We start from the raw sequence: 16,294 nt of genomic DNA on the forward strand, positions 1-16,294 counted from the left end.
AAACTGCCCAAGGGACCACATGCAACTTGTGAGCTACAGTTAGGCCACCCCTCGTAAGATTACCTAGACTGGCAAAAGCAAAAATGATCAAGGTTTGCATTAGGAAACAAGCTACTTTGTTAGTACCTCCTGGTTAGAGTAAAGGCACATTGGTTGGACTAAGCAGTAAAGTTTGGACTAACGGACTAGTAGTTTTCACAAATACTATCACACTTCAGGCCTGTTGCCCATATATATATTTTTTTAGAATACAGACCTTTCAGAATTAACCTTTGGTAACAATGTTCCTAGCTACTCTACGTCAAAAATACATTAAGAGGACATTCAAAATTAACAGGTAACAAATTTCAAAGCCTGTAGCAAAACCCCCAGTTTTTCTTTTTTTCTTTATTTTAAAATGTATTCCCTCCCCTTCCCCAACCATTTCTGACTTTTTCTCTCCCTCTCTATTCTCTATAGATAAGTATAAGTAAGCTAAGATGTAGGATAAGCTTTAACATTTTATTTTAGGTAGTAAGTTTTATTTTTCTCTCCCCTCTTTACAAATAAGCTATTTTGATATCGACACCCACTGTTTTATAAGTGATAATTATTATGTTTGTACTGCTTTTATATAGTGTGATTACTGTTTTAGGCCTATATATAAGTTAGCGTAAGTCATGTCAAGTTTCCACTTTGTATGTCAAGCCTTCATCTTGTGTCCTTTGCCCGGGCATCCCCGTGTTGCAACTGTATGATTCACGTACCCCTCCCATGTAAATTGGTTCCCAGATGAATGAGAGTGATTGGGAATGACTGAAATACAATTGCAGCAGGCCTCGACTGAATGGCCTGTAATGACCAGGCCATCACCTCGCATTGATTCATCCAGGAACTACAAACCTCACCCAGGAACAGAGACAAGACCCCAGCATTTGAAAGACAAAAGACCCTGCAGAACCAGCAACTTTACCATTGTACCCCACCATTACAGACACCTGAAACTGCACATCCCTGCATGGAGCACACATGCTCAGTACACCAGGGGGCTGACCCTTGCCTGGGCATGCCTCCTGTCACTAGGGTCACGCAAGGTCTGCCCCTATAAAAAGGGGCAGTGAAGACAGACCCAGGGAGACGCCTTCTCCATCTGGACCAGCACCATGCCACACCACCTATCCACCCAGAGGCCCTGCCGGCGACCCCCCTCTAGACAACACCTACTGGACAAGGAGCCGTTTCCAGCATGGATACGTAGCTATCACCCCCTCTTCAACCAAGGACTTGGACTCTGCTTCTCTTCCCTACCTGAACTCCAACCCTTCCACTGAGTCTCTTTCTCCTTCTGTCATTGTGAGTACACGTGTGTATCAATAACTTCATGGGGCTGTGTAGTGTGTCTGTTTAATAAAACTGTTATTTGGACCCCTAAGTTGGGTTTTACTTTAGTATGGCTTGGCCCTCCTCCAATCTTTGCTCCTTGGCCCTCTAACTTATGTCTCAGTTCTCCCTCTCTCGCTTCTGGCTCACTGCCACCTCCAACACCTGTCCTGAGCTCCTCTCTGCCTGCAAACCCCGTTTCTTTGCTACTGTCTTATTCCCACTGTCTCTTCCTTTTCCCCCGAGCAACCACGTTTCTGCCTCAGTTTCTTTCCTGGCGGTCTCTTCCTTGCCACCACTTATCTGCCCCCCCCAAATATCTCAGCTGTCTGCCTCAGTTTCCAGCCCCAGTCTACCTTAAGTAAACCCAAGCCTCAGTTCCTCAGCCAGCTTCTCTGTAGTCCACCGGTTCTAATCCCAGTTCTGGCAACTTTCACTCCCTACACTTTAACTCTCTCTCTCTCACCTGAACCTTCCCTCAAGTATCCCAGGTACCCCAAGCACACACACACACACACACACAATGTACCATCCAAGTTAGGAACTTACCTGTGTGTATGTGTGGGTGGGTTATATGTGTGTGAACTGGTGAGTGAGTGTGAGTGTGTGTGTATATATACATATGTCATTGTGTGCCTGATATAAGACTTAGTGATCTGTGTCTAACTTTTGGGGTGTATAGTGTATGTGCTTGAACTGGTGATAGGTATGCATGTGCCTAGGCTGGTTTGGATGTGTATGTGCCCGAGCTGGTAGTGTGTGTGTGTATGCACCTAATCGATTTGTGTGTTTGTATATGTGCAATTGTATCATACCCTCCCCTGTCTAACCACACAATACTGAGATCCTGAGAGTTGGCCTGACCCCACAGGGCAACAAGCGAGTTTTTTAGAAAATATTTATCAAAGTACGTATACCTTGTGAAATACACTCAAACAAGAGAAGAGTGAAAGAAACATTCCACTTTAAAATATCTAGCATCTATCAAAATAAGAATCTGTCTTTAGTACAGGGGATGTATTTTTGTGGTGTTTGTACAATGTAGCTACACAGTAGTTTTGAGTAGTGATTCTGGGAGCTATAGTTATATAAATATTAATATAACTATATTAGGTAAGATCAAACAAACACTCTTGCACGAAGCCACAAGTGAAAACTAGCTGGGGGTAAAAATACAACATAATACAATACTTTTAGTTTTTGTTGAAGACTCAATGTTCAATTGTTTATTCCAGTTCTAGAATGCTACTAAACATTATGAAATAAAGGCAGAAGATTTAACCTAGCATATTATTCTCTTATTATTACAATATTACCTTAACTTCATAGTATCGTGTGGTATACGTTAAGTCGATAATTAATCCAAGTTCCACATTTAGGGCTTTCATTCCAGCAATAAGATCTTTTGGCGTAAATTTCTGGGTTGGTGTAAGTCTCTGGTTAATTGCCTACAATGAAGAAGTATAATTAAGATTTTGCATCACAACTTTGATAAGAATAAAAATGTCTAAACCTTATGTTATAAATCAAGAACCAAAAGGAACAAGCATTCAAAACATTTAAGTATATAAAAACTATATCAATATATTATCTGAATTCAATAAACACACCAAGATAAATTTGATGAAAAGACATAAACCCACAATTTTATTGTATAATATTACGACTCCACTGGTAAGTCAGAAAAACAATGCAGGAGCAGCTTAACCTTTATGCACAACAATTATAAATCTCACTGTTAATCACTATTTTCAATAAAAAATACTGCAAAGTGATACATACAAAAAAGAACAATTTTGAAAATAGCAGTATAAATTAACATTGATAGTAGTAAATCGGATACAACTAAAATGTTATCCACTTGCCTTGCAAAAATCCCAATTTATCAGTCGATCCTACATAATTGCAGTTTTTCTCCCCTTCCTTGTTCACATCTCTCCCTGCATAGTTTGGGCAGACACTTTTATCCCTGTCTATTCCTTTTCTTCACCTCCATCGCTCAAGTTATGAGATACTACATTTAAAATTGATCATATAGTAGTAGGAGCAATTATATAAATAATCATACAGCAACTAAGCTCCAGGCTAGCAAGTAAAGAGTAGCTGATTTTCTTGTCAAGAACCATAGGAAAAAAATATTACTCTCTCAACAGTAGCTGCAGTTCTTCACAGGAGTTCCTCTCTACTTGTGCATATACTCCATGTATACAAGACCAGGTTTTTTCTGAATATCAACATCCATTGTGGCTCTTCCTGTGCCCTGAATGTCTTTGCAATGCCTACAAACAAGGGTAAAAGGAGCGGTGACTCAACTGTCACTCAGTTCCTTTGCCACTAAGAATAGCAAACGGGTAGGACATGGGATTAGTTGAAAGGAGAAACACAGCTACCATGGTGTAGGTAACTTCTTTCTTTCTCAAGTGCAATTGTCCACATAGATTCCACCCAGGGGATAAGCCCTTAGTTCAAGTCTGGAGATGGGAAAAGGACTCCCAAAAGAGTCCTTTAAAAGAGTGACTGCAAGAGTACTACGAAAGTTGGCCTCTGATTACGAAATCTGAGTAAAGGAATAATGGAGAAGAAAACATGAATACAGCATAAAGTAGGCAGCATGGGTCTAGGGCCATGTGGCTGCACACAGCCATGTGGAACAGCAAGCATTTGGACAGTGTGGAGCAGGGGGCATGCATCGGCAAGCACCCAGGGGTTTGCGGCAGCTGGTGCTGGTTCTCGACACTGTGCTGACCCATGCCCCTCGCACTGCCAACTGGCCAGAATTCCACGCTGCTGCCTGAATGTGGCTCTGGGCAAATCACATGTCCCATGTTCCACCTGCTGCCCAACAGTGCAGATTTCTAGTTGGGCAGCAGCACGGAGATGGGGGTGCGTGGTTGCACAAAGCTGCATTTGGGTACCAGTGAGGAGTCAGGGAGCAACAGCTGACAGTCATGTCCACTGGTGTCCAGAGAACCCAAATTCTGCACTGCTGTACTCTGGATAGTCCACAGGACTACCGGTGGGCTGGATAGAACATTCTCTTTCTGTGAATGATAACCCTTTCTGTGAACAGTTTGGGAAAAGAGAAGAATGGCTTTTAGCTGTAGGGAGCTAGCAGCTGGATAGGGTGGCTGAGATAAAGATATCTGAGAGTATCTTGTGGCAAATCACAAAAATGGATCTTATTTAAATACTGAGTATGGAGGTCTGGTCATGAAAACTTGGATTTCTCCCCTTCTCCTGGCAAAAATAATCCATAGAAAGAGTTTTCATTGAAAGATGACAGGTTGGCAAGAGTGCAAAGGCAGATTCTATTTATTCACTAAGAGCTAGGGTGATATCCTGGGAAAGGGGAAGCTTCTTCTCAGGCAAGAACTCCAAAATCTACATACAATTAAGATGAAAATATGGTGAAATCCTAAACCGAATGTGTGGTCGGAGGACTTCACTATTATATGCACCTGAAAGATGCAGATTACTTCTGGTTAAATACTATAAGAAGAGTTGAAAATGAAGCTGGAACTGGTGAAAGCAGCTGCTGAGACACCTGGACTATAAAGATATTTTGTTTAGCTTTGAATGCCTAATGAAGATCATTATCAAATGATCTTCAAAATTAGCTTGGATCTCAGATGAGCAGCTCCTTAATTTCTTGGATAACTAAATTATCCAACCAGCGTTCAGGCTGTTACATGTAGTGACATTAGATTCAAGATCAGATCTGGCCCTGGACCTGGAAGAAAGGCAAGGTGTCAAAGCAGATAGATTAACAGATGAATCAGGCAAGAGAGCCATATCTGTATTCTGTATTTTTGCAATCGGGGCTCATGGACAGAGGTGATATCTTTTACTAGACCAACAATATTCTGTATTCTTGTTTATTTGTTTTTGAGAAACCCAGGTATCAAGGGGAAATCACAGAAGAATTCTGAAGTCCATGGAAGTAGGAGAAAATTGTTGAGCAGGAAAACCAGATTCACATTCACTTCTAGAATGAAACATGAAATATCTATTTCTGATATGGGTAGCAAAAGCCTCCAAAATGCCAGGCAAACCCAGTAAAGGAATGTGTCAAGGACAAATATGTTGTTGACAATTTTGATTCTCTGAAAATTCCAAGGTAGGTCTTGCTTGATTTTTTTTTGTAGAATGAATAGGTGGATCCCTTCCAAAGGAATGTGATGGAGCATAGTAATTCCAAAGATGTGCTGCCACTTGACAAAATGAGAAAGATCATTTATCCACACATACCTGTTGACACAGTATACCACAGTAGCATTGTCTGTCCAAATTTGAATGGTGAAACCTCAGAGAGGGGGTAGGAAAACCTTGTAAGCAATCATATAGACCTGGGTTCCAGTATACTTGTGGCATAGCTTCTTACACAGATCTTTTGAAGCCCAGAGTTTTGAAATGGCCAAGATGAGTTTCCCATGTTGGAAAATGAGGATAGATGGGTACGGACATGCCACTGTGCTCTGTGGAAGACACAGCAAAGGCACAGACCTTCTCCCACCATAGATTATGCAATCCCAATTAGGATACTGGGACTATGTGAAAGGATTAATGCTATATCAAGTAAAAGCAGAGAAACAGAGATCATACCCTTAGAGATCACACCCATCCAACACTATGAATTTCAGCATGGAAAGCTTTTGAATAAGTTTATCTGGTACTGCAGTGTCTGCCACTGCTATGAAAGGCTGCAGCTGATAACAGGAAAAGACCAATAATAAAGAGAATCAAACTAAATATTTGCTACCCAGTTCATATCGCCTACAGAAAGAAGGAATCAAATGCTAGCTGAGGTTCCTTAGACTTTCTGCTACAGCAGTTGTGAGTTCATATGAGGTGCAAGCATGGCCCCCACTGCACACTGCAATTCAAAAAGAAGTCAGTTTTCTGCACATGGAGCACATGCATAACTAGAGTGGAATATGTGTGGACAAACAATGGAAGAAAGGTATCTAGTTTTATAGAGCTGCTGAGCTCATATATGATAAGGACAGTTAACCTCCCCCCACCAACCCCCCTCCCCCCCAAAAACATAAGCTTTCTTCCCCTGCATAACTGAAGCACTGTTTTATCAGGCTATAAGTGAATGTTAAAAAATGTAGTCAAATATGCAAATTCTTTAATATATCTACAAGGTTATCAAATCTAGATCAATGACTGCCTCTACCCTCAAGTTTTTAAAGGCACAAGCTCAAAAAAAAAGAGAATTTGGCTTGGCGCATTTAAGAGATTAAAATGGAAATGTATACTAGTTAGAATCCAATGAAGGCATCAAACCTGATTAGAGGCCAGTTAGGCAAACGTTTTTTTAAATAGAATACTTTTTTCCAGACCTATGAAATCAGTAACAGGTGAGACAGACACACATCTGTATGCACCTTTTCAAAAGTGGCCTTAATCTGTAATTCATGCTAAATTAATGTTGGGCTTTTCTGTCAAGTAGAAAAGTTATTTAATTATAAAAACCACCAGACTTAGGAATCTTTTTACAGCAGTTTCAGGAAAGAACAAAGATGAAACTGGCTTGAGACTTAACTGATATATTTCAGAAACACTGTAATCAATGAATTAATATTTAAAATGAACAGTGCCAATTGGCTAGAGAGATGGATATGATTTATAAGATAATAAGTGTATTGAAATATCAATATTAATTTTGTAAAAAAGGAATTATGTAAAGGACAATATAATAAATAATTTTAATGCAAAAGAATTTAACTGATTTTTATTTCAGGTCTAGTCTGCAGTTTGCATGACAATGTTATTTTCCATCATTCCTTCTACTGCTACTGGTACAGATTTATTGAAATAGCATTTTTAGACATACCCCTTTTAAAGGCACTTTGAATGCAATAAATCTAGTTCCTGGTATGGGCTGTCCAACTGGTGTCAAACTCCGCCATCTGTCAAAAAAAAAAAAACCAACAGCATAGTTTCCTGAATAGTTTAATGCTTTGAAACTACACTTACTTGATACAAAAGATTTGCATTCCCACATAAAAACCCCCACTATTTTGGCATAAAGCTTCTTCTTCTGCAAAATAATCTTTCCTCAACTGAAGTACGAAATAGTACTAACCTCTCTGGCCAGGATATAAATATCAAGATACATGAAATGTCTTATAAACATCAATTTCTATTACTCCTAGATCACAAGATGAAAGATACAAATGGTTTCTAGTTTTCCATGCTCCATCAACACATTCATGTTCAGATTTAAAAAAAAAAAAAAAAAAATCAGTATTCAGTGGCTTTCAACTGAGCACCTAAACAAATTATTCCAGTTTTCTTAAGCGTTCAACATCTATTGTTTGAAAACCTAGCCCCTTCATTAAAGTGCAAAATCAGAGCTGAGCACCTTAAAAACATGTCCTTTTAAGCACTCTTAAATTATTTCTCTTTAAATAAGTGGGAAAAAAAGTTTTCTACCATCACTGTGGAAACATTTCTTGTTTTGTTTCAATATTACACATTTTAATAATGTTAATTATTAACCTTTTACTGGGAGAGGGGAACAGGAAACGAGGCGCTCAAGAGATGCTGAAAGAAAATCAGGAGTATTATTTAGGAGAGTCAAAATGCAGAATGAACACTTCTCAGATAAAAGATGTTTCATAACAGCATAACTACAGAAAATGCATATAGAGGAGTTAGCTCTCCATATTTAATCCTGCAACCAGAGCTTCCTTATAAAACTGATCTTCATCCTCCTTAAAACACAACACAAGAAATGAACACATTTTTTATTACGTTTAGAAGGGGAAAAAATGTTTTCAAATTTCAAACTGCATGTAACGGTAAAAAAAAATGACATTTGAAGTAGTCTTTTTCCCTGCCTTAATAGCTTAAAAATACGAAGGTTACATTAAAAAAATTGTACATAGCTTTAAAGCCAATACCTCATGTTTTTAGACAGCACTATTACTGATAGGCCAAAAGGGAAAGGATAAAGTCTGGTGGAGAAATCCTAAAGTTGGAGCAGTGTTTTTCAATATTTTGGTGAAAATATTTCAATTTGACCGAGTTGCAAGCCTTTGAAAACCATTTTTACATGTCCTTTGTACATGCATATTCAGAATGAGTTGTTAAGATATAGGCCACACATGTAAGTAAGTCTTATGAAGCTATACAGTAAACTCAAATTCTGAACCTCTTGAGCAAAGAGACACTTTAAGGGATTTGGTAATAGGGATATTCATGACAGGTTACATGACTTACTAGAATTATGCAGCAGAGACAGGAATTGCTTGGTATAATTAAATACAGAGATCTGGGATTTAGTGGGTTAAACTTATTCTGACCCTTGAGAGAACAATATGGAGAATGAAGTCACTTGCACTTATTTAGCTGTATGCAAAGTTCCTCTAGAACTGAAGTAAGAAAGACTGGGAGACTGCAGCTGACAGCAGCCTACTGTTCAACCAGCAAAAACCCACTGGCTTCCACATACATAAAACAGGTTTTATAATCCCCACCTCTTTCTCAAAGGCGCTATATTAAAAAACAAACAAACATGTCACCAATCTCTCTAGATGGCACTGTGGTATAGTTGACTAGGCCATGATTTGAAACCATGCTCTGTTGTATCAACTAGGCAAGTCCATTATTTTTCTTCTATAATCCATCTTTAAAGCGACTACGTGACCCAGAGGGGAAAAGTTTAAAATGATTCGCAGTCTTTGTAAAGATGAACTGTTCAGATGGAGTAGCTAAAGTAGAGGATAACTGTTGGTGGATTGTGCTGGAAAGAAATCAAATCTTGGAGCATCTTTACATGTGCTCCGAAACGGGGGGTTAATTAGAGCGGCTTCAAGAGTTGCTCTGACTGAAGCGCTTGCCAGGTCTCATGTATTCAGCACCCCATGCTTCAAAATGGCAGTGAGGGCACTTTAACCAAAGCTCGTTCAACAATCTTTAAAGTGTTCCCGCTGCCATTTTGAGGTGCAGGGACACTGAGTACATGAGACACGCCAGCTGCTGCAGCATGCCAATTAGCATACTCGAGAAGACTTGATTGAGTCTGTTCTGACTCTCTGTAGCTACAGCATGTTGGAGCAGTGTCCCCATGTCTACAGGCACCCTAGTACAGTAGTTCTCAACCATTTTTGTAGCAGGACCCATTCATAAACATTGATGGCCAGTCCTGACCTCAGTGCCCCTCAATCCTGACCTGCTGCCTTCTATTCACAGGCCCCAGCTACCCAGTGTGTGGGATGGGGGCTGGGTCATGGGGGGCTCCAAGCAGCTCCCTGCAGGCAGGAACTCTGCCAGCCTGCAAGGGAAGTCACAGTTTCCCATGTTTTTCTCCTTTAAAGGAGAATCCATTTTTAAAGTTTGTTCATGACCCTATCATATATATTCTTGCAATCCAGTTGTGGGCCATGACCTACAGGTTGAAAAATACTGCCCTAGTAAACTAATCATGACCATGATTAGAAGCCTAGAGAACAAACCTAAGCCCTAAATCTTTGCTCCTGCTGATCAGGTTATGTGCACTGGCACACCCCAGTCAAAATCAGCTTTGGCTGCAGCTAACACATAATGCTTCTAAGGAAAACAAAACAGAACAAAAACTCCCCTGAAACCTGACACCCTTAAGAACAGGAAAGAGAATAAAATTCTTCCTAGCCCCATGTAGAACCAGCAAGGTCCAGAAACATGGGATAACCAACACCCTTGATTCTGCACTGCAACCTAGGAGCTGCAAACAACTCCATGCATCACACATCTTAACTAGAGTCAGACCTCCCCTGTTATTCTATCCCCTTCACAACGTATCAGATCTTTTAAATCTTCTTTCATTTCCCCATCAGTTGTGAAGCTCTGCTTCATTCTCCTGCTGCTCAGCATGGTCCTCACTGACTTCCACATGCTCTAGGCTGCAGAGCTTCCTCATGGTCTCTGAAAAATGTGTATATGGAAATCTCTTGGGCTTCCAACTGTTGCTCCTCACAGCACACTCTAGGCACTGCTACTCCTAAATCATACCTGACCAATGCTTATCCAACCTCTTCTTGAAAGCCTCGAATGAAGGAGACTCCATAACTTTCCCAAGCAGATTACTCCACTGCCTCACTGTTTTAACAGCAAAGAAGTTTTCCTGATGCCCAATTTACTGTAATTCCAAACAAGTACTACATCCTGCTCTCTGCAGTGAGGGAGAAAAAGGTGTGCTATGGCAGACTTGCAGATATTTGAAGACTGCTATCAGGTCCCCATATAATCTCTTAAACTTACTTAATTTTTTTTCAACCCCTATGGCTTGCCTTCCAAGTCTTTTTTTGTCTTTCGCTGGACATTCTCTAACTTCTCAACAACTTTTCCACACAATTGCAACCTCAACCCCACAACATAAATGGTTATTTGTAACAGGATGTTTTAATTTTTTGCCAGTGGCACAGATGGGAACAGAAAGTAGAAGAATCTATGATATTTTAACTGCTGTATTCTGCAAAAGGCCATGGCTAAATAGCACATTTTTTCCAAATACCATTAAAAATTTTAAAAGACTAGTCACACTGAAGGGTTTCACAACACTTTCAGCTTTCAATGACCTTCAATGGAATAAAAAAACAAAAACAAATTAAGTTTGTTTATATGCAACTTATTTGCCTCTAAGCAACAGATCTAGCACAAAAAACCCTAAAAATACACCCCCCCCCAGCTGTTCATGTGTGAATATGCTTTCCATGATCACAACTTCAAAGCTGCTAAACCAATAACCTTTCAACTTAGTTTGTTCCTTATATCTCATCAACAATACAAAATAGCAATCTTGGCAAAAACTGATTCAGTCACTGTTTAATCATACATACGCAAAATTCTGCTCAGAGAACGAAGAAGTTCACACACACACCCACACACAGAAGTAAAATAAATCAGAATTAAATTTTGCTGAAACTTTCCAATACATGCATGTCTAAAGATCAATTAAAAATACAACCCAAAATAAATCAGTTTCAGAAAGCTGCAGGCAACTAAGGTAGGTGATTAAGATGGAAACTGCATTTCAACTACATGTTTAAATATTACTACCATTGTCACAAAAAACAGAAGACAGTTGGTTAGCCATGTTAGCCCAAAGGAAGGGAAGAGGTGCACCTTATAGATTAACAAAATCAGAGCTGTATAAATTTCCATCACCGGCATAAGATTGTACCTTCTAGTTCCAATAAGTGTGCATTTTAGGTAATGTGTTAAAGTTATGAGTAGTAAAGTTATGAGTAGCATCTGATAAGCTTAAATTGTTTTGGAAGGTGGGAGGGGACGGGGGGAATGAATACAAGAACTCTGGAAAGTAAGTAGCTCCAAGTTCCTGAACAAGAAATGGTTACATTTCACTGTGTTGCAAGAGACGCACACAGATAAGACTGAGAGGCAGACTGGAGCACTGCCTGGAGAGGAAGAAAGAGCTCTCTTCAACCATGGGACAAGCTCTGCCGTGGGCATTGCCATCTTCTTCTTGCAAAAACTGAGATTGGTTTCAGTGGTGGCTCAGGACGTTGTCCCTGGTCACCTGCTAGTACTTTGATCCACTTTGAAGCAGTGCTTCCTCATCCTAATTAACACCTATGCACCCAATGAAAGGTGGGAGAGGGTGTTTTTTCCCAGGATGTTGGCTGAGCTCTTGCAGACATGTCCTGAAGGCAATGACCAACTCCGTTTGGGGAATGATTTTAACTGCACCCTCCAGGAATGGACCAGAGCCCCATCTACCTTTCACTCTATAGCGGCAGCAAGCCTGACACATGATGGAACCTCCATCCTAGCATGAGGCAATATACCCAGGTGTGGGGAAGTACAAGTGGTCTCTCCATGGCTCACCTGGATCAGCTCCCCATCAAACACCACCTGTATCTGCTTTGCTGAAGCTATATCTTTCCATCAGAACTCTTAGATCATAGCCCGGTCTGGTATGAAATGGACTTTCCTGACTTGGCTCACAGGCAACCACCCTACTTGTGCTCAGTGCTAGTTTCCTGCAGGATACCTACTTCCACAACTGATTCGCAGACCTGGGCAGTTTCGAGAAGTGACTTTCCCCCCTGGAAGCAGTGATGGGAAATGGGGCAAGCAAAAATTAAGATTTTCTGCCAGCAATATACATAGCAGACAACCCAAGACTGCACCTCAGTATGCAAGGCCTTGAGGAAGACATTGTGGTGCTTGAAGCTACCTTGAGGGATGCTGGTAATGACCATGGGCTGTATGAGAGCCTTAAGCTCCTGGAAAAATACTTGAGAAGACAACAGAGGCTGCAGGTTGGGGTACAAGAACTCAAGCCCCCTTCTAAGAACTCACAGAAGCTGATGCCTTGATCATGTTCTTTTTCAACCTAGAGAAAAAATGGTCAGAACAAAGTTCATTGGCCATTTTATAACCTTTATGCCAAGTGCACATGGACCCAGTCAAGATCTGAGGGCATGATGCTAGTTTAGTAAACAGGGAGCTGCTAACAACTGAGCATGCCTGCCTAGAGGCCAACCAAGACCTACATAAGGTCCTCTTCCAACTCTCCATGTCTGAAACTAACAAGCTCAAACAGGAGGTATCCTTGGCAGAACTGACCACTGCCATTGATGGCCTCACCATGGAGGAGTCAGGCATTGCAAGATTACCCAATGAATTCTGCAAGACCTTTTGGCCCCCTCTTGGCTTGGACCTCCTGGACATCTTGTAGGAGGGCCTCAAAGTTTGGATCCTTTTTGTGAGCTGTTGGCGAGCAGTCCTCACACTGCTGCCCAAGGGGATCTCAGAAACATTAAGAGCTAGTGACTAGTATTGCTCCTGTGTACCAATCACAGAACCCTGGCCAACCAGCTGAAAAGGTCATGGCCACGAACAGGCCCTGAACAGAGCTACTGTGTACCTGCAGAACTATCCAAGAAAACCTGTTTCTATTGTGTGACTTCTGGCAGCTGCAGAACCCTTCAGCTCAAACATTAGCCTTGTTTCTCTGGATCAAGCAAAAGCATTTGATTGGGTTCACCTTTGGTTTTACAACTGTCTTCATCTCAGTGATCCAGCTCCTGTACCAGGACACCTTTAGCCTCGTGAAGAACAGAGAGCATGTGCTCTGTTCCCAGAATACAGGGGCATCTGGTAGGGCTGCTCTTTCTCCAGAATGCTGTGCCCTAACCATTGAGATGCTGTTCTGAGCTGTGACTGCATCTGACAGGCCTGATCCCCCTACTGACCACAGCCCCAGTCACTGGACCCCCAAATAAGATGACAGCATTTAGCAGGTCCAGTCCCTGGATGACCATCAACAGGCCTACAAGCACACCTCCTCAGCCTATACCAACTGGGCTAAGTGACATGTTCCTCCTAGACCCTTGGGTCAATGCTCAGCCTCCAGACATGCCCTGGTGTCACAATGGTTTCAAAGTCCTGGAAATCTTCATTTGGCTGCCATCTTCATTTGGCTAGCCAAGAACTGGGAAGGCCTCGGTGAGGTGGTTGACTACAGCAGTGGCACTGGCACCTACCTAGCTTTTACTACATGGCTGGGCCCTCATCATCAACGATCTGGCAACTGCTACTCTTTGGAACAGGTGCACCATCCTGGACATATGAATAAACCTCCTTAAAAGGCTCCAGCAGGTTGAAACAGGCAACTCTGGCTACAGCAGGCTCTCCCCTACTTGCCCACCAATTAAGGGTGTCAGGGCCAAAACCTGGAAAGTAGGTGGGTTGTCTTCCACATGAAGCCGTTCAACACCTGCTCTTTGCTGGTGGACCCTTTCTCTGTCAACAGCTGGCTTTTGCTTTCCTGCATCAGACCCTTTTCTGTTGGATCCTGATCACCTCAACTGGGACACCCTGCCACACTTCTACCACAGCCTCACCTGGGCCTGGCAGGCTTATGGTCCAACTAAGACCACAGAGCAGGCACTTACAGTTTCCAAAGCTGCTGTAGAAGCCCCTGGTCTATAACTTAGCCTTGCAGCCAAGGGTACTGACCCTCACCTCTGCTTGTGGTCCAGTTGCACACCATCAAGGTAACCCATCTCAACTCAGCTCACCCCACTGGGTTCTCAACCAAAGCCCTGGCTGAACAGCTGGGCCCACTGTTTGCTGTGCAGCTTTTGGCTGAAGTGAAGACTACCTTCACTGTGGATGCACTTGTTGACCACCATGTACAACAACCCCAACCCCTAACAGCAGCTTAGTAGACAGAAAGCAGCTTCCACGCCTACCTGGACTGCCCCTGGCTACAGCTACAGCTGCTCTTGGCAACCTCTTTGGCATGCTGAACTTGGACTTCTCTGAGACCATGTACATCTTCTCTATCCCACACCAAACAGTTAAGTGAAGCATGATCTGCCTGACCAATTTCCTGCTGGACCAGGCCAAGATGACAAGACTGAAAATCCTCAGAAACCAGTTCACAGGAGGTGGCTTTGATGATGCCCTCTAGGTCTTCCACTTCTTGGTCCAGGTATGCCACATCTGAATTTGGACACTTCACTTTGCAACAAAATGTGGAACAGTTTGTCATGCTGAGCCATTGAGGGGTCACTCTGCATGATGGAAGATGGACAGCTGGTCCTATATCTGTAACTGCACAATGGGCATGGAGGGGAGGGGGATTTCAATCTCTGGTAATACAGCATTTCTCGTCACCGATGAGTTTTTTTATGCTCAGCCCCGGAAAAGCCTGAGGAGGGCATCAGGAGCTCAGTGAACAACTGTTCACTAGGGCACTCCTGGGGAAGAGCAGGACCAATGGATAAAAACTCCTGGAAGGCCGCTTCAGGCTTAATACCAGGAAACACTCCTTCAGACAGGGTGTCCAGACTGTGGAACAAACTCCCTCCAAAGGTGGTGCAGGCACCTATCCTGGAAGTTTTGAAGAGGAGACTGGACAGTCACCTCGCTGGGGTCTCTTGATCTCAGGTGTCTTCCTGCCTTGAGCACAGGGGCTGGACCCAATGATCTGCAAGGTCCCTCCCAGTCCCTAACAGTCTATATGTTTGTACCTCTACCGTTTGTTTTTATTTTTATAATAAAGTTTAAAAAAAAAAAAAGTAGTGCGTGTATGTGCGGGGTTGAGAATGTGAATCAAAGTGAAATGTTATAAAATACAATAAAAGGTTGCTAAATAAGGATTTTTCAATGTTGAAAAAGAATGATTATTTCAGAGGAACAGGAATAGCAAAACACTGGAGAACTAAAAGATTTAGACAGCTTCTTTCTACATTAAAAAAACCCCAATGCTTTGATTTCACTACAAGTAATAACTGGAGTTTCATCCCTAACTTAAATTTTATTTAGTTTATGAAGAACTTTGCTTATTGAATGAGCAGAGGCAGGCAGAAGCCCTATATTAAAAAAAAAAAAGGGGTGGGGGAATGGAGTTTCATGTTAAAAGCAAGAGAACTAAGCAGTGTGCAACCGTAAGCTCTTCCATTTATTCTTAATTACCTGGGAAATTGGAGAGCAGCTATGTACAGCTAGGGAAGAGCTGCTGGATACACAACAATTTTCAATTAGACTAAGTACACAAAGTACAACAATTATTTTCATACAAAAAAATTTTACTGCATGTCCACGGTACATCACTATGAAATATAACCCTCAGTTTCCCATTATACTGAGCCAGTCAGTCAACTATGGTAGAAGATTTATTGAAAACAGCAGATTTAGATTTAGAGAAGGCAAACTTTTGAATGCTTCAGATAGGAAGTACAGTCTGATTAAAAAGGATAAATTATTTACACTTAAGTATCTCAGTAGTAAGCTAAATAAAACAAAACAAGTAATAAGGTTTTGGTCATATATTAAAAAAACAAACAAACAACCTGTTGCTGAAATGTTTTATTTACTGCTACTTCTGCCCACATTTTTTTTTTTTTTTTTTTTAAAAACACAAAGTAATACCTGGGGCAACTGAATATCAGCCCTTCTGAGGTCATCTACA

General features: G+C 41.5%; 1 protein-coding gene across 3 annotated transcripts in view; it reads right to left on the reverse strand.

Moving 5' to 3' along the window:
- The window catches only part of LOC102575030 (uncharacterized), a 45,755-nt gene that overhangs the window by 17,263 nt on the left and 12,198 nt on the right, over positions 1–16,294 (reverse strand). The window contains exons 2-4 of one of the 3 annotated variants that reach the window (XM_014607823.3): positions 7,867–7,911; positions 7,199–7,274; positions 2,676–2,807 (exon numbers count right to left, since the gene is read on the reverse strand). In XM_014607823.3, coding sequence (XP_014463309.2) covers positions 2,676–2,747 — 72 coding nt within the window. In that variant the 5' untranslated portion in view covers positions 2,748–2,807; positions 7,199–7,274; positions 7,867–7,911. The other 2 variants (XM_006274288.4, XM_019484221.2) reach the window with 2 other exon arrangements.

The sequence above is a fragment of the Alligator mississippiensis genome, chromosome 6, assembly GCF_030867095.1.
Source record: "Alligator mississippiensis isolate rAllMis1 chromosome 6, rAllMis1, whole genome shotgun sequence".
NCBI lineage: Eukaryota > Metazoa > Chordata > Crocodylia > Alligatoridae > Alligator > Alligator mississippiensis.